At 32.3% G+C, this 18,577-nt stretch overlaps 2 protein-coding genes across 3 annotated transcripts; both read left to right on the top strand.

Annotated features, from left to right (window-relative positions):
• Positions 1–1,177: 1,177 nt before the first annotated feature.
• LOC105120481 (probable rhamnogalacturonate lyase B) lies at positions 1,178–5,463 on the top strand. 2 transcript variants are annotated; one of them, XM_011018689.1, is made up of 15 exons: positions 1,178–1,399; positions 1,575–1,696; positions 1,776–1,835; positions 2,026–2,145; positions 2,257–2,376; positions 2,552–2,693; positions 2,919–3,089; positions 3,234–3,392; positions 3,490–3,596; positions 3,682–3,772; positions 4,035–4,167; positions 4,268–4,424; positions 4,552–4,668; positions 4,827–4,953; positions 5,056–5,463. In XM_011018689.1, exons 1-15 carry the CDS (start codon positions 1,358–1,360, stop codon positions 5,299–5,301), a joined length of 1,914 nt encoding a protein of 637 aa, XP_011016991.1. In that variant the 5' UTR covers positions 1,178–1,357; the 3' UTR covers positions 5,302–5,463. The 2 variants fall into 2 exon arrangements, with proteins under 2 accessions (XP_011016991.1, XP_011016990.1); XM_011018688.1 differs by having other exon boundaries at positions 1,180–1,399; positions 4,026–4,167.
• Positions 5,464–8,552: 3,089 nt separating this feature from the next.
• Positions 8,553–10,034, top strand: PWD (phosphoglucan, water dikinase). Its single transcript, XM_011018690.1, is given in 4 exon segments — positions 8,553–8,651; positions 8,722–8,814; positions 8,989–9,104; positions 9,857–10,034. Coding segments are annotated over 4 exon segments (375 nt in total). The 3' UTR covers positions 9,924–10,034.
• Positions 10,035–18,577: the final 8,543 nt, after the last annotated feature.

Below are 18,577 nucleotides of genomic sequence, written 5' to 3' on the forward strand. Positions count from 1 at the left end.
TAGAATTAATCTTAGAAATATGATTAAAATCGTGTTTCTTACAAATTTTAAATTTTAGTTTTGCTGAAAATTAATTTTTTTTATGTGTTCATATCATTTTAACATGTTGAAATTAATAATAATTTTAAAAAAATATGTTATTTTAATTTGTTTTCTAATAAAAAATACACTTTAAACCATAATCATTATCAAAATCTTAAATACCCTCTGGATATTCATTCATCATCCAGAAATAAAGTGATTGTGTAAATTAAACGGGATACTCGCCAAAATGGGCAGAAACGAATACCGAGAGAGAAAGAAATCCAATCATGAACTAGGGGCCTTCTCAAACAGAGCAACGAGACTCACTAAGGGGTGGGCTTGGGTGTTTAGTAGACTTTTTTAGCCTTGTGATTATGAATGCTAGTTCCTTCACTGGACTTTGGAGAGGCCACGTATTATAATAAAAAAAAAATATAAAAATTATTTTTTATCTTGCTCTTAATAACTTAGATTTTTTAATTGAAATTATGAAAACCTTATCAAATAGTAATATCAAATTTTACTATTTCTATTTTTTTTATTAAAAATTAAATTCATATAAAACAATATGAATCTATACAAATTTCAATTTTTTTTAAAAAAATAAGAAAATAATATAAAATTATTTTTAAGATTTTATTTATCTATCTTTATACAGATTAGCTCCACTTGTGAAAGATAACATGAGCTTCTGTCCCAATATCATCACGGTAGAATTCCTCATCTCTCGATTGTGCTTCCCAGCCATTTTGAGAATCAAGCAAAATAAAGATTACAAGCAAATTAAAGGTTTAATTTGCCAAGACAGATTCCCTTTGACAAATTCTACACGCATGCTTGTGATATAAACAAATTAAACAATTTGAACAGATCGTATCTTGTTCATGTGTATTTCATGGTGTTGCAAGCCTTAGCATCATGACATCATCCATCCTGTAGGCCCCTAAGCGCTGGTTGTGGCGTTAGGCTCACACATTGTCTAATGTCGATGACTTTTGATGTGTGCCAAAGACTTTTGCACATGGCGGATCTTGAAAGGTTCTCTAATGCGCCAAGCGGTGGTGACGACTGAGTAAAGAATTTGCAAATACACCAAGCTCGTATAGATGCTTGGCCCCTAGTCTAAGTGAACTAAAGGCAAAATTATATATGGATCTCTTACAAGTCATATAACCTCAATCCTTTGCATTAAGATTGAAGAGGTAAGACTTGAGATCAGACCTTTCATATTGGCCCGTACTTGTGTTTGCTTAGAAAATTAACTGCTGCCTCAGTTACAAGATCAAAATCGTTATACCTCAGAGAGGCTCCACAGCTTCATAAGAGCTCCATCATGTCAAACCAAGGGGTGCAGTTGCATATCCAAGAACGTCATGTAATTCGATTTGCATGCTGCCTTGTTTTTTCTTTTATCTTTTGCGTTTTTTTCCCTATGTTTCTCACTTTTACGTGCAGCCATAAGTTGTGAAAGATGCAAATATGAAGTAAAATGGGATTGGTCTGAATTTTGTACGTGACACTTGAGGAAATTTGTTGTTTAATGCAAGCAGGTGGTGATGGATAATGGCATACTCCAAGTCACATTATCCAAACCAGAGGGAATTGTCACTGGAATACAATATAATGGCATCAGCAATTTACTTGAAGTTCTCAATGATGAATCCAATAGAGGGTACATGGCATTTAAACATAAATCTATTTATCTGTGGGTTCAGTTGCCAGATATTTATACTACTGGTCGGAATATGCAGATATTGGGATCTTGTATGGAGTAAAGAAGGAAGCACAGGAACCACGGGAACATCCGATGCGTATGAAATTGCTTTTCTTTTTAACTGGTTCCATAATGATGTTTCTGGGTTTTTCATTCCGAGTTATTTGCCTTGTTACTCGCTACATTCACTTCATTTTTCGAATTCCTTCTTGTCACATTTCCTCTTTCAGTTTGGTACCAAAATGTTATAGTTACCTAAGTTCTTCCTCGTATGTGCCACCATTCAGGATTAAAGGAGAAAGTTTTAGAGTGGTGGTAGAAAATGAGGAACAAGTAGAAATCTCATTCACTAGAATGTGGGATCCTTCACTAGAGGGCAAGCTTGCTCCCCTGAACATAGACAAGAGGTAATTGTAATTGGCACTGGTTTATATTTTCAACTCAGTCGGCGTGACAAAGGTTAAAAAAGCTGGCGACCTAGGCTTGTGTTAATGTTAACAATAACGATGGCTTTTCAGGTTTATTATGCTTCGTAATTCCTCTGGCTTCTACTCCTATGCCATTTATGAGCACTTCAAGGAATGGCCCGCTTTCAACCTTCCCCAGACCAGGATTGTATTCAAGCTTAGGAAGGACAAGTACGGAAGTTTACTCTAGTTTATACTGTAATAAAATTGTGTCAGCAATACCAGAGTCACTTCAGTGGTTATCAAGCCTACTAACTGCGTTTAGGATGGATTCAAGCTCTATAAACCATATCTAAACCAAAAGAAAGTGAACTTTAAAGTGATTTCTTTTGTTTTGAGCAAATAGGTTTCACTGCATGGCAGTGGCAGATAACAGGCAAAGACGCATGCCATTACCAGAGGACCGGTTACCAAAAAGAGGCGAACCCCTTGCTTACCCTGAAGCCGTCCTACTTGTCAATCCTGTGGAGGCTGAATTCAAAGGAGAGGTAATTCTTCACTATCCCCCCTCCATGTTTAACAGTTTTACATAACTATCTGCTGTGTACTAATTGTTATGGCCAAGAAGCAGGGCTAGTGTCACACAAACAAAGAGGCTGCTGTAAATTCACTTTAAGGAATTCCTTAATTTCTTCTCAATTGAAGTTACTCTGACCTCAAATGATCACGTCATCATATATATTCATTTCAGTTTTGACTGTAATGAAGTGCAGGTGGATGATAAATACCAATACTCATGCGAAAATAAAGATCTTCAGGTTCATGGATGGATATGCCTCAACCCCCCGGTTGGATTCTGGCAAATCACACCCAGCAATGAGTTCCGATCTGGAGGACCTGTAAAGCAAAACCTTAGCTCTCATGTTGGTCCCATCAGTCTTGCTGTAAGTAGTTTGGACTCTAAGAAAAAATTGAGATCTTCCGCTCTAGGACTAAGATGTTTAGCAGTAATTTATGTTCTCACTTGGAACTTTTCTTCAAGGATTGATATCCAGCTCCTGTACCTGATTAAAATGTTCTAAAATCAGATGTTTCTTAGTGCCCATTATTCAGGGGAGGATACGGTGCTGAAACTCAAACCGGGTGAGCCATGGAAGAAAGTTTTTGGCCCTGTTTTTATCTATCTCAATACTTTGTTGGATGATGAAAATGAACCACATTGGCTATGGGAGGACGCCAAGGAACAGGTCTAAGACTCAAAGAAACTCTATACTCCTTTTCCTAGACAAATCATGCTACTAAAATCTTGTAATAAACAATGACTTATGCACGTTAAATATTCAGATGTTAATTGAAGTTCAGAGTTGGCCCTACAGTTTCCCAGCTTCAGAGGATTTTCCATCATCAGAACAACGTGGTTGCGTCAATGGTCGATTGCAAGTTCAAGACAGGTAGATATATTCATTTTCCAGGCTTTATTTTGAAGGCTTGATATGTATTTAATCTGAGCTTGATGTAATAACTAAATTTGTCCAGGTTTATTAGTGATTACTGTATACCAGGCAATGGTGCCTATGTGGGGTTGGCACCTCCAGGAGATATTGGATCATGGCAAAGAGAATGCAAGGTAAATCTATTCCGTAAAAATGTCCCCGTACCGATAGAACACTAGTGAAGAGATAATTCATGCCCTTTTTAGCTCTAATTTAATCTTTATTAATTGCCCTGAGACTGTTTAATAAGCTAACTCAAAGATCTAGACAAAATTGTCGGCAATAAAACAGTTCATTTTCCGATTAATTGTTTAAGTAGAGCAAGACAAGTTAGCCTCCTTACTTCGGAATATCATTATGTTCTTATACATGTGGTTCATTTTCCAGGGCTATCAGTTCTGGACCAAGGCAGATCCAGAAGGATATTTTTCAATTAACGATATAAGAACTGGTGACTATAATCTTTATGCGTGGATTCCCGGTTTTATTGGAGATTACCGAAATGATGAGGTTATTACCATAACACCAGGTGCGGTTTTCTGTCATAACTAATGAACGTCTTTCCTGCCAATACGAGTTACCTTTTAAATTCCGATGCTTTTGGATTTGTCCATTTCACTGTGTGGCAGGTTGTGATCTGGACTTCGGTGATGTTATATACAAACCCCCGAGAGATGGCCCTACATTGTGGGAAATAGGCATACCGAACCGTTCTGCCGCAGAATTCTACATTCCAGACCCCGATCCTAAGTATATCAATAAACTTTATGTCAATCACCCTGACAGGTTCGCTCTCCTTAACGCAGATAATTTACACATTTAAATGATGGAGTTGATTGTTGACATATGGTTTAATGTGAAATCTTCAGAGATAATTTACACTTGAAATCTTCATTTTCTTTTCTCTTCTCAGGTTCAGGCAGTACGGATTATGGGAAAGGTATGCAGATTTATACCCTGATGAAGATTTGGTTTACACGATTGGTACAAGTGACTACGCAAAAGATTGGTTCTTCGCTCAAGTTACAAGGTTTGATTCATCCTACATGTTTTTCTTCATCAGATAAATTTTTGAGAGGGAAATGAATCCAAGACACTTGCATCAGAAAAATGATCGTCATCAGTAGCTCTGTTGTTCAAAGGGTTTGACGTTTTATTCTCAATTAACAAGCTTTCTATGCATTTCAGGAAGAAAGATGACAATTCATATCAAGGAACTACATGGCAGATCAAGTTCAAACTTGACAGTGTACAAAACAGTAGATCATACAAACTACGATTAGCACTTGCAACTGCAAATGTTGCTGAATTGCAGGTATCATTCTTCTTCTTCTTCTTTTGTAACTCCTTTCATTTCCTTTTGGTTTATCCGGATATTAATTTAATATCTAATCACCTCTATTAATTTATTCTTAAGGTTCGCATCAATAGTCTAGAAACAAATCCATGGTCGACTGGAGTAATTGGGCATGACAACACAATTGCGAGACATGGAATTCATGGACTCTATTGGCTTTACAACATAGAAGTGCCAGGTTCTGAGCTCGTGGAAGAGGATAATACTATTTTCTTGACTCAAACTATGGCCACCAGCCCTTTCCAAGGAATCATGTATGACTACATACGTTTAGAGGGCCCCGCATCTTCTAATTCTAACAACTAACTTAGAATTTCATTTGCTGAATAACAAATTGTCAAATTAGAAGACTTCATCAGTTATATGATATCAAATTGTACCGGAAGAAACGTTGACTTATACACAAAGCTAATAATATTGAGAAACTACAAAATGATGTCTAAATATATTTATTTGAAGTGTTTGTGTGCATATCTTATTTTAATACGATGACATGGTCAGGCTGGGTCAGCTGTGATCATCTGATTTTTCCAACAGTGGGTGTAAGATGCTGTCAAGACTTACAACACGGTTGATAAGTCTATAAAGCAAGGATGTTCTAATATTGCCTGCAGGTTGGCGCAAAATCTTGCAGTGTCAAATTCTTAAATCTCCGTTTAGGAGTGCAGTACCTTATGCTTTGAGGTGCTTTTTAAAAATGTGTTGTCTTGAAAAAGTATTAAATTGATTTATTTTTTTAGTATTTTTAGATGATTTTGACATACTGGTATAAAAAGAAAAACTAAAAAAAAAATATTTTGATGTATTTTCAAATAAAAAATACTTTGCACCACAATATCAAACATGTACTAAGAGAAAGGTTTCATCATAGATTAAGATTCCGATTTCATTGCCCTCTCATTTGGAACCTCCGAGACTATTTTACCAGAAGATGTTAACTAGGTAATATCACTTTTAAAAAGGAAAGTCCTTTCTTTTTTTTCAATCTTTATGCGCTACTGATATTTGCTTATCACAGATGCTGTATGACTTGTACATCGAGATATTTTCATCATTATAAAATGAGTTCTTATTTCATTTAGTTCCAGTTAAACGTTTACGAGCATTGAAATAGCTCAAGTATGAAAAAGCATAAGAATTTCCTAGGCTCAAATTTAAATTCTGATAAGCAGTCTTGCCTATATGATGGATGCCTATATGTATAGATTTTAATTTTTTGGCTATTGTTATGATGTGTCTTTCCTTGCTTGCAAACTTAAAGGTTAGGAGCTTGACAGCCAAATGCAGCTGCCTTTATCACAATGCTTGAATCTTAGGCAGGTTCAGTAATGAGGCTTTACATTTTGATGCTTGTATTGGTAATATACCTCGTGCAACCACAAGCCTGTTATAATGTGTCGAGAGTTAAAGCCTTCTAAGCATGGTGCATTTATTGTTGCACCCTATCTTTGTTAGGATATTACTATTATTGTGGTAAATATCCCACTTTCACTTTGTACAAGTGGAACAACTCATCATCCATTTGGTACAAAGTGGAAGCACATTTTATGATATAATTGATGTCATGTTTTATGATTTTTTTATCCCCTCTATGTTGATAAATATACTAGAGAAGCTTATCATTGATGTCTATAAAAAAGACATAATTTTATAGAGCAAAGTTGAGAGAGTGTGAGGAGAATAATAGAGAAGCGAAGAAGAGAGTTTGCAATGGTTGTTGTCATTGCAGTTGCTGCAAGTGCAATAATAAGAACTGGGAGTTGAGTTGAGTGGATGCAATCCTCCTTCTTTATGTATTTATATTATATTATTTTTCTATCTCTAATAATATGAACCTTTCCTGTGGATGTAGGTGATTTGCCGAACCACATTAAATATTATGTTAATATACTTAACCTTCAATGAGCAACTATCAGAGTCTGGAATCCCCCCAACAATCTTGATATCTGAAACATGATTAGAGTGCTCAGCGATATTAGTTATTGAGTGCGCTGCAGGTATGCTGTGGATTGATTGTCACTTTGCCAGATCTGCAGATAGTTGCTGTTGCCTCATAAACACGGTTACCTCCTATGGCTCCAATAATCAATTGTGCTGCCTTTTAACACCACACACACGCATTATAAAATGTACTTCTTCCCCAAGGTAGCAGTTAGTGAATACTATTGGATTACCGGGAGACAAGGAGGTAAATGGAGTTGAGTTCCTTTCAAAGTTCACAAAACTATAATATACGTAAATTCTTAACTTCCTTTCTCTGCAATTCCAACTTTCATCTTCCTCTTTCTGGATAATATCAATAGAGATGCACTCTTGATTTTCAATTAGTTCTAATAAGTTGTCGACAAGCAATCATAGAATACTGGCAGAAGCCAGACCGTCAACAGTTGCGATTTCTCTCAGGAAAATGAATGGATGCTTGCTAGCTTATGCTCAAGAATGACATTGGTTTAGGCCAACCGGAAACTACATGACAATCATACCTAGTGAGAGTTGCTGGATCAGATATTTTTTCTAGAGGAAGAGATTCTGTTAGAAAGAAAGAAAAATGTCCAAGGTGGAGATCAGGAATCCTCCAGATTAAAGACAGAGAAGATTAAACAGAAGCATAGTAAGAATAATTCAAGAGTGCTTCTTTGATATCTTTAATAAATAAACTCTCAGCCACCATCACATTTTAGTTTTATTGTTTTGTATCCACTAACTGGGTCAGCACCTAATAATCAGTTATCTAGCTAACTGCAGGTTACAACCTATTGCCTTGATATCACTTGCTTTATTTATCCATCTTCAAACAAGTGCCACTCTTAATATCAATTACTCCTTTTGGAAGTTCAGTTGATTTAGTGATTACAGAATTTTGTCTTCCTTTGAAAGAAAAAACTCTTTAAAGTGTCTTAACGTGTGTGTGTTATCAAAATTTCTATTTTCATTGTGAATTTGTTATGTTTGAAATTCGTGGTAGATTTATGAACTTAAATGCAACATAAGAAATTAAGAATATCCTGGCCTGGTGATGAAAGTGAGGAAAGGTGGACTTGTGCTTGGCAAGCTATAAAGATGTTATTTTTTCCTAGAACTCCTGCTGTATCATATGTTTCGTTTTTGGGGGGGCACAATTCATTATTTTTTTGGGTGGACAACATGGCTAATTTCCCATTTTCTGATCTATTTGGGAGCGACAGTGTCATTCCTTAGGCCCTGCAAATATATATTTTTTCTCTTGTATTTGGTATAAATTCTTGTGTGTGTGCCTGCCAGTATGTGTGACATATATGAGAGGTTATGGGCTAATGTAAAGAGGAGCTCAAATCTTCCTCTGTGAATTCTCAAAACAACATAACTCAACATGAATTTCATATGGTTAGAGCATTACTGAAGTTATTTGGATTGGCATAATCTGCTACGGTGATTTCAGGTGAAAAAAGAAAGGCGATTCCATTTACAGGGGATATAATTGTTTTTATTTCTCTACAGGTTTGGGCTTCAAAATGGAATGGAACGAAATAGCATATGTTAGTTGTAGGAAAGCCAACTTGAATCATGAGAACCAATGCATGGCTGTATTGATCCAAGAAGTCATTTGCGGTGATTATGCTTTTGCAATTCAAACAAAGAATCCCTTATCGGGTATACCTGTGAGATGCATGCAAGAGGTAAGCCTTTTTCTTTCTGTTTTAAGTAGAGTGTCGTGCATCTCATCTGATTCTGTCAATCCAAACAAAGATTGTGAAGGGCTTGGGAGAGACTTTGGTGGGGGCATATCCTGGACGAGCCATGAGCTTTTTTGCCAAAAAATGAAATTTGAAGTTTCCTATTGTGATTCCATATTCTCTTTATATGCCTTGACTATATGCTCCTTTTTCCTCGATATGGAGGCTAGGTTATCTTTATCGGCTTTTAGTTAACATTTCAGCTTACTAAATTTAGGTGATTAAAGAAAAACGTATGCACATGTTACCTTCTAGACTCAAATATGAATCTGGATTCCAGGTTACTAGTTATCCAAGTACGAATATAGGCCTATATAGCAAGCCTTCCATAATATTCAGGTCGGACTCAAATGGTGAAGATCTGGAAGGATATGCTGGTGCTGGGCTTTATGACAGGTCTGTTTCTGAAATTCTGTTTTTAGATTGGCGCCATGGATAAAAACTGCTTTATCTTTTTAATCTCCTTCGGTCTGGGGTCTCCAAAGTTGAAACTACTGAATTTGGCTAACCAGGAATATCCACAACTAGATCATGGAGAAATCCATCAATCTGTCATGTTATCCGCTTGATGAATATATGGTGGTTAAGATCTCAATGCAAATTTACTTGGAACCCAAATATAGTTGAAGGTCTTGCGCTTCCTTTTATATGTATTGATTGACTGCATCTCAACATCTAAGAAAATCTTTGATTTTGGGTTTCATTGATCAATAGAAGCCGGCAGACTAACCCAGTTGTAGAATATTCGCAATTAAGTGATGGAATAATTCGTTTACATGTCATGTTGTCCTCCATTTTATTTGGTGGTTAGGAACTCATTGCAGAATTTCTTGGGACTCAAATGACCTCCCTGCTAGGCTGCTAGCATAATCGTCGGTTCTGTGCAGCAGCCTTTTGTTGGCTGTGATCAACATTCGAGGAAATCCCTGCTTTTAGTGGTGTGCATGGTAACTCATCTGTCCTCTTGTTGGGCAACATTCATCATTTATGGCACAACTGGATCTGTTGTTTCATTTCCACAGTAAACAGCCTGAGCTGTTTTGGGTTTTTTTGTTAAGTGATGATTCAGGAACGTGCAAAAACTTGTTTTGCATATTCTTTTTCTCCGGTGATGCTAATCAATATAATACTTATCGTACTCATTGCAGTGCTCTTATTGTTGAAGAGGAGAAGATTGTCTTAGACAACTCCAGTGATCGGAAGAATCACAGATAATCTTTACGGTCGCCGCCATGCTAGTGAATGAGTGGTAAAAGATGGACCAGTATACGTGGTGTAGGCAGGACCACGAATCCAATATTAGCATGCATCTCCAGATATTTGGTTTATAGCCTGTCTGGGATTTTAATATTATTTACTGTTTAAAATGTTTTTTATTTAGAAATATATTAAGATAATATTTTTTTATTTTTTAAAAGTTATTTTTAAAATTAATATATTAAAATAATTTTAAAAAATAATGAAAAATTCAAAATTTAAAACAACTATACCGCATTCCCAAACGAGAGTACTTAACTAATAACTTCAGAACTACGAGCTGCGCGCAGATGAGAAATTTCTCTCGAAGGTGCTATTTCTTGGCTGTTGATAATGCACACATTTCCTTACACCGGAAGGAATTGTTCAGTGAATCAAAAACATGCCATTCATCCTAGGGAAAGAAAGAAAACACGGGCACCGTTTTCATATATTAGGTCGCTGTGCTCCAAGGCCTCTTTTGGAGTCGCTCTTGTTGAAAAAGCGAGCAACTTGTATCTGTAGAAGTCACGACTAGCATCCCCTCTGCGGGAGAGTTCTAGCTACCTATCGCCTACTCGTCATCCTTCGCACGCAATCCTTGAATATCTGGAGAAGAAATATCGCCTGCTACAGAAAGGGGTGTCTTTTTATAAATTGGATAAGATTTTTTAAAAGTATTTTTTATTAGAAAATATGTTAAAATAATATTTTTTAAAAAAAATATTTCTAAATACATCAAAATAATTTAAAAAAATAAAAAAATAAAAATAAAATTATATTTTTTCAAAAATACTTTTACAATGTAAAAACAAATAGATTTGAAGATAGAAAATACTATTTGTTTATTTTTAAATTTGTAGATAGAAAATACTATTTGTTTATTTTTAAATTTGTGCCTTTCTTTAGAATTATATAAAATAGCGAGTGTTTTGTTGGATTCAAAGAAAATCTTACAAAAAAAAAACATACTGAATTCCATGGAAAATATCACTAAAAACACGTTGAATTTACAAGAAGTTACTGATAAAAACTTGTTTCAAGTTCTAATGAACTAAAGGCAAAAGGTTTTGAGGAAAAGGGATTGCTTCTAGGAAAAGGGACTTTTATGATGTTATGTAATTAAAGTAATGAACAGTGATGATTTAGAATGTTAAACGCTCTTCCGTCTCATTGTTGGGAACCATTTTTTAATGTGTATTGGATGATAAAAGGTATTATCAGGTTTTGTTTGCTCCTTATTGTTTATTATCTTCTCTTCGCACAATCTTAAAAGCACATTAATCACCTCAACCTGTCCAAGTGACATATCTTTTTAAATTGGTATTATAATAAAAGTTAAATGGCATGGCTTTGTTATTTTTTATTATTTTATTCTTAATCAAAACAAAGCTAACTGTAGATTAGAACAGTATAATGATGTGATTGTTATTGCTATAAAAACTTGTTAGTTATATATAATTGGGAGTAGGGTTATTTTTCCCATGGGATATATTTAACATTAAAAAAATAATTAGGAATAGAATCATCTGTTTAGGTTTTTTAAAATAAAAACTTGTTAGTTATATAATTGGGAGTAGGGTTATTTTTTTCATAACATTAAAAAAATAGTTGGGAATAGAATCATCTGTTTAGGTTTTTTAAGATTTAGCATGGAAAATAATATAGCTACCAGTTTGCAGACCTACGTATCTAAATCTATATACATACTTACTATACTTGTCAAGGATTTTGCCAATTAAGTAGGCTGATTTTCATGAATTTGAGAATGTTTAGGAATATAATTATTATTATTTTTAAAATATTTTTTAATTAAAAAATATTAAAATAATATTTTTAAAACACTAAAATAATTATTCTTGCACGACCTGTTCTGGGATTTTACTCTTCCAGTGACAGGAGACTTTTTCTTGCGCACACACGACACGTTTTGTGGACCTGCTGGTGGATGGAAAATGGAAAGCCGAATGAGAGGAAGAAGTTAAGGCTGAAAAAGGGTTTATTCGTGGGATCATTGGGCTACCGTGCTGGAAATATTCGTTCGTACCTTCCTTGTTCCACTCACAACCATGGTTACACGACATTATCATCTAGGGGTCAGACATGGTTTAAAATCCGGGGAGTAGGTTGGAAATAGAACGTATGAACTCAAGTTTTGAATTTTTTTCTTATTTTTTTAAATAATATTATTTTAATTAAAGAATTCAGTTTTTTCACTAACAAGATAATTTGGGTTACGATAGTGAAAAATAGACCTTTTTTTATTCAGTTTTTTAACTAGGCTGTCAGCCACAATTCACAAATAGACCTTTTTTAACCCCAACTATGTTTCTTTAGTGTACTTGATATTGGAAAACACAAGTGAATTCATGATTGTTGAATCTGGCTCGACTTAATAGTTTGATTTAGAAACTCTGGAACCTTCAGCTTGGCTAGGTCTTATTTTTATTAGATTTCTAATTAAATTAAATCATATGACATATTGAGCTAGCAAAACCTAATAGATTTTATTGAGTTTTTAATAACTCTGTTGACCTGTCTGAAATAATCAAAACATGGAGAATTCATAGCCAAAAAAAACAAATAAATAATGTTATTTTTAAAAAAAAGTAATTAACTTGAGTTGAAATGATAACTTTTTTATTTTCTTCAAGCAATTCCCAATTGTGTCCTATAACTATAAAAAGATTCCATGGCTTGCCAAGATGGCATATCTGTGGCATGCAATTTCTCACGTGCCACCGGTCAGTAGTCCTTTGCTGATTGCTTTTAATGTAAAGTCAAGAGGGTGTGTGAGTAGTCCTCAACTGATTGCTTTTAATGTAAAGTCAAAAGGATGTGGAAGGTTTTTTATTGATTATTTTTTTAAAAAAAATTATAAATATATTAAAAAAATATTTTTAATATCAGCATATTAAAATAATTTAAAAATAAAAAAATAATTTAAAATAAAAAAAATAAAATATATTTTTTAAAAAACACTTTTAAAACATAAAAATAAACAGAATCTTAATGCTTTTCATAATTCTTCAAGGATTAGCAACTTTTCACTCAAAGTTGATTTATGGATAGAAAAAACATAGATAAAGGATTATGATACACAGCAAGCTAATTCAAATTTTTTTAAAATATAAAAAAATGTTAAGGCCAAGCAAATATTTTAAAAAAATTTAGATTCAAATTATTGACTTGACTGGATTTAATAAGCTTAACTAATATAATACGAATAAAAAAATTGTAATGACAATAAATAAACTGAAGAAAAAAACCTAACAACGTTAAAAGGATTAAAAAACCTGACTCGAATCTATTCAAGTTAGCATAACAAATCTATATTTTGGTCATGATATTGAGGCAACACTGTTGAAAGAAAACTATATAGAATTGTGAAACTCAAATTTCTTTAATATAAAAAAATGTTGAGGTGATGCAAGTATTTAAAAAAAAAACAAAAAAGATCCAAAATTTAGATTATTGACTCAATTAAGTTTAATAAGCTTAACTAATATTATATGAATAAAAAAATATAATGATTGCAAATAAATTGAAAAAATTGACAACATGAAAATGATTAAAAAAAATGACTCGAGCACATCTGAGTTAGCATGTCAAGTCTGTAACTTCATCGTGATATTAGGGCAACACTATCAAAAGAAAACTAGATAAAATTATAAAGTTTGATTATTAAACAACTCAATGTTTAAGAGTAAAGTTGAAAAATAAAAAATAAAAAGGCAATAAAAGAAAATCTAAATTAACTCACTAACCTTGTGACCATAAGCATTTGATTGAGATAACTCCATATAAAAAAAAATCATGGGGATAATTTTTTAATAAATCAAGTGTTGAATGATATAATTGAAAAAAATTAATTTTAAAAAACAAATTGAAAAAACCAAAGTCAACTCGTGTTAAATTTCAAATTCAATTCCCTCAGTCGTTTGCCATGAGCTAACCCTATAAAATAATAAAGCAAATTCCTAAATCAATAAGATGCTAAGGGATAAAATTTAAAAAAAATAACAATGAAAAAGAATCCATAAAAAAATAACAATAAAAAATGAGAACTACATTTGATGTAAAGATAATTTGAAATCAAATATCAAGAGAAAAAGTTTTTAAAAAACCAGATATAAAAAATATAAAAAATAGCAATAAAAAAATAATGACCTTGTTTCATATAAAAATTAAATGAAATCATATGATTATGGATGAAATTGAACAAAAAAATCAATAAAATAAATAAATAACAATCAAAATAATAAGAACCATGATGAATATAAAAAAAATTAAAATGACACATTTATATTTTAACAAAGAGAAAAAAGAATTATTAAAGCTCAACTAGTGCATCACACCTTTAAGAAGATGATGACAAGACACATTTATATTTTAACAAAGAGAAAAAATAATTATTAAAGCTCAACCAGTGCATCACACCTTTAGGAAGATGATGACAAGATGCTTTGAACATTATAGTGGAAGATGAAGTTTCGATGTGGAATGACATCTCATGTGTTGCCTATGCAAACAACTTTTCTTTTTAAATTAATATATATATAAAATCATGTTTACTTGGTAATCATTAAAAAATTAGTTTGAAAATATAAAAATACCCTAGTCACAAGTTTGAGAAATCTTGCTTCTAAAGATATGATAGTTTTTACATTACACCTCCAAAATAAAAACAAAGAAGAAGAAGAAAAGGAAAAACCAAATTACTTTGGATCTCTCAATAAACTTTTCTTTCAAGAGCAATACAGCCTCTACACCATGCTTTAAAAAAATAAAAAATAAAAAGAATTAAATTGTTCTTAATCCATCTCATAATAATTAATAAGTCATGTAAAAAATTAATTATACTATTTCAGACCAAAAAATAATTCACTTAGGCTTTCAATTTTTTTAAAAATTTTTTATTATTACGGGACTAAATCAATGGACTAGACCCTGCTAGTGATTTACTCACCTTTTATCATGCCATGTATACAAAATTGAGTTTGTGGCTTGTCGAATATCATGTTGTGCGAAATCGAACAAAAATTAATGCACTCCATGCTATGCAAAAGTCGGAGCAAGTCTTGGGTTTGCTTCCTAATAATCACAAGTTTGAGTCATTTCAGGGTCGTCAAAGACTTGTATAATCATTAACTTCAAGGGTCTTAGGATAAAAAGAGATACGCACAAGTTGGCCCGGATATTCATGTTAATGCAAAAAAAATTAAGCATGGTTGTGCTATCTCGGTGACATTTCCAACAATATTTATAAAGATTGACAAAACATATTGTCGACAATTCTCCTTTAGTAACTTGTTTCAACATTGCCACAATTATTAAAACAGATCAGCGATGAAAAGAAGTGTTGGTCAATCTATTATCTTAAGTCAAGCATGAATTGCATGATTATGCTCTTATTATCACTTATGCGTACTGTTAGAATCCTAATTTTATTTGGATATGAATATCATTGTAAATCCCGGAAAAAAAAATAAAGGTTGCTTAAATTGTAAACTAACTACATAAGAAATAAGAGTGAAAAAATTCATACATATAGTTAAATAAAAATAGAAAATCAGAAATTTTTATATATAAGTTTATGGACAAAATATTTTGAGACATTATAAATCAACCCGAAATTATTGAGGATTGGATTAAATTAAAAAAAAAACTAAACTAAAAGTTATGAGGTAAAATTATAAGAAATGAAAAGAAATATAACTTAACCATAAGAAGAAGAAAAAAGATGTGAGAGCCTAAATGCAAATAAAAAAATTATAGAGCATAAATATTCATATTCTCACAAAAAGTCTACAATAATCGTAAGGAAAGAAAAATGGGAGTTTTGTATCTATTTTTGTAAAATCAAGATAGAAAAATCAAAATTTAAAGATCCATCCAAGATTAAGAGTTTATAGATGGAAGAAACACTTAAAGGTAAGGGTTTAACAAGAAAATTGAACAATAACAGAAGATGGGGGCTGACTGTCATTAGATAAGAAAGGAAAAAGTTGAAAATCTTCAACTGATTAAAGATCAAAACCTTAATTTATACAGGATAAGGCATTCTAAATATGATTTTATAAGTTATAAGTCATTTCAAATTAGATAATAAATTGATGCCTTGGTGTGAATTATAGATTAGAGTTCTTGGACTTGAATTGGAGAAAAAGTATTTGTTGTTAAAATTAATTTAATTCATATATGGTATGTGATTAGGGTCATAAAACCATGATAATTTACCCTGAAAATATAATTTGTGAAAGTTATATATGAAGGGAAGGGGGTGACGACTCTGGACAGACTCGTCTCCTGACTGCCGTAAGATTTTGAATAGGAGGACGAGGGAATTAGAACCAAGTTCCTTCATATAAATTGTAGTTTTGGATGTTAGCTAACTAATGAAATTAGTCCTACTTAATTTGTAGCTGTAGAACTCTAATTACGAGTTATCACTCGTTAATGAAATTAGTCCTACTTAATTTGTAGTTGTAGAACTCTAATTACGAGTTATCACTCGAGACTGAATCATGACATACTCTTTAAGACAATAAGTCTGATTTGTTGATAAACAAATTATGACTGCCTTAGAGGAAGAACTAGGTACTCCTTCCTTTAGGGGACTTGTAGTCCAATGTATTTTCTTTTCGATGCAACTAACCTCTCTTGAAATGGAGTTCTATAACTCTGGATATAGTTAAAAATATGAGGAGAGGTCGGATAGTAACAATTCAATATCTAAACAGTAATGGTTGAACAGTAACAATTCAATGTTTTGACAGTAACGGTTCATGATAGTAATAGTTTAATGTCTAGACAACAATGGTTCAAGAAAATAACAGTTCAATGTCTAGATAGTAAGAGTTGGATAACAAATGTTTAATGTTTATACAGTAACAATTCAATATCTAGACAGTAGCAATCTAAATATTTATTGATGAGAATTTTTGACTATTTTGGAGGCATAACTGAGTTCTTTTTTCAGAGAAATTGTAGCCTTATATTTTAGCTTTCCAACAAATCCAATTTCTCTTGAAACAAAGTTTTATAACTCTAGATATAATTAAAAATCCGAAGAGAGGTCGGACAGTAATAGTTTGATACCTAGATAGTAATAGTTAAATAATAATAGTTCAAATGTTTGTTAATGATAAATTTTGACTATCTTGGAGAAAGAATTGGGTTCTTTTTTCTTCATAGAACTTGTAGCCTTGTGTTTTAGCCTTTCAATGAGTTTAATCTTACTTGAAACGAAGTTTTATAACTCTAGATATAGTTAAAAATATAAAGAGAGGATAAACAGTAACAATTCAATATCTAGACAGTAACAATTGGACAGTAACAATCCAAATATTTGTTGATGACTAAATTTGATTGTATTAGAGATAGAATTGAGTTCTTTTTTCCTCTAGAAAACTGGCAACCTCGTGTCTTAGCTTTTCAATGAGACCAATCTCACTTGAAACAAAGTTATATAACTCTAGATATAGTTAAAAATCTAAAAAGAGGTTGGACAGTAATAGTTCAATAATTATATAGTAATAGTCTAAATGTTTGTTGATGAGCAATTTTGACTATTTTGGAGGTAAAATTAGTTTCTTCTTCCCCAAGGAACTTGTAACCTCATGTCTTAGCTTTTTAATGAGACTAATTTCACTTAAAATGGAGTTCTATAACTCTAGATATAATTAAAAATCTAAGAAGAGGTCAAACAGTAACAATTTGAGGTTTAAATAGTAACAATTTAAATATATAGAAAAAAGAATAATAACCATGATTGGACAAACAATGATGATGTAAATAAATAAAATGAGAGAATATAAAATATATAAAAAAGAAATACCTATATTGGTTGCTAATATTGTTAGTATGAAATGTATCCTTGAATAAGGATCATTTATGAGATTATTCTTGTGATTACTAGAAGGGACCACACGTTGTGCAATGACAGCAACAAGGGAGTATAAGTAGAGCTTATACTGCAAGTAGGTGATCTGCATATACACTTTCTAGTTAAATTCTATGATTTAATATGTTATTGATGTGATATGTGAATTATTGAATGTTGGATATTAGAAGAAATGAGGAAAGTTGACATAATGGTGTTGATATTTTTTATAGTATTTTGAATGTATATGTATTCAAGGTGAAAGGTTGTTGTGTGAATTGCGAAGTAATGAAATTATCGTTAAAAATGAAATATAAAAAGTGTGATTTAAAGCATAAACTAGCATGCATTTAATGTATGTTAGGATCCCAAATAAGAAGATCAATCATATATTAGTTGACATACATTTAGTATATATTAAGATCCTAGGTTAGCTAACATACATTCAGTGTATGTTAGAATTCCAGGTAAGGGGATTATTTTGCATCGACTCATAAAGGGTGATGATGATACTAGTAAAATTGATATCGATAATATGTTAAGTAGAAATAATCATGGATGATCTTGTGAAATCTTGAATAGAGATTGATAGTGGAAAAGAAAATGGTTTTTAGTGGTTGAAGGATGAGGAGTTTCCAATGTAAACCAAAAGGGAGAAGTGAATAAAATATAAATGCATGTTAGCTTTTTAAAATTGTTGAATATTTGTATTACTATATTATTGTGATATTTATATGTCAATAATATG

This window comes from Populus euphratica, unplaced genomic scaffold, assembly GCF_000495115.2.
Source record: "Populus euphratica unplaced genomic scaffold, PopEup_1.0 scaffold6.1, whole genome shotgun sequence".
NCBI classification, from domain to species: domain Eukaryota; kingdom Viridiplantae; phylum Streptophyta; class Magnoliopsida; order Malpighiales; family Salicaceae; genus Populus; species Populus euphratica.

Bases quoted from the DNA above. Each gene is read 5' to 3' on its own strand.
- LOC105120481 (XM_011018688.1), top strand. From the start codon at position 1,358: ATGTCAAACCAAGGGGTGCAGTTGCATATCCAAGAACGTCAT. The intron at 3,090-3,233 runs GTAAGTAGTTTG...TTCTAAAATCAG, and splicing joins TTGGTCCCATCAGTCTTGCT to ATGTTTCTTAGTGCCCATTA. The intron at 4,168-4,267 runs GTGCGGTTTTCT...ACTGTGTGGCAG, and splicing joins GGTTATTACCATAACACCAG to GTTGTGATCTGGACTTCGGT.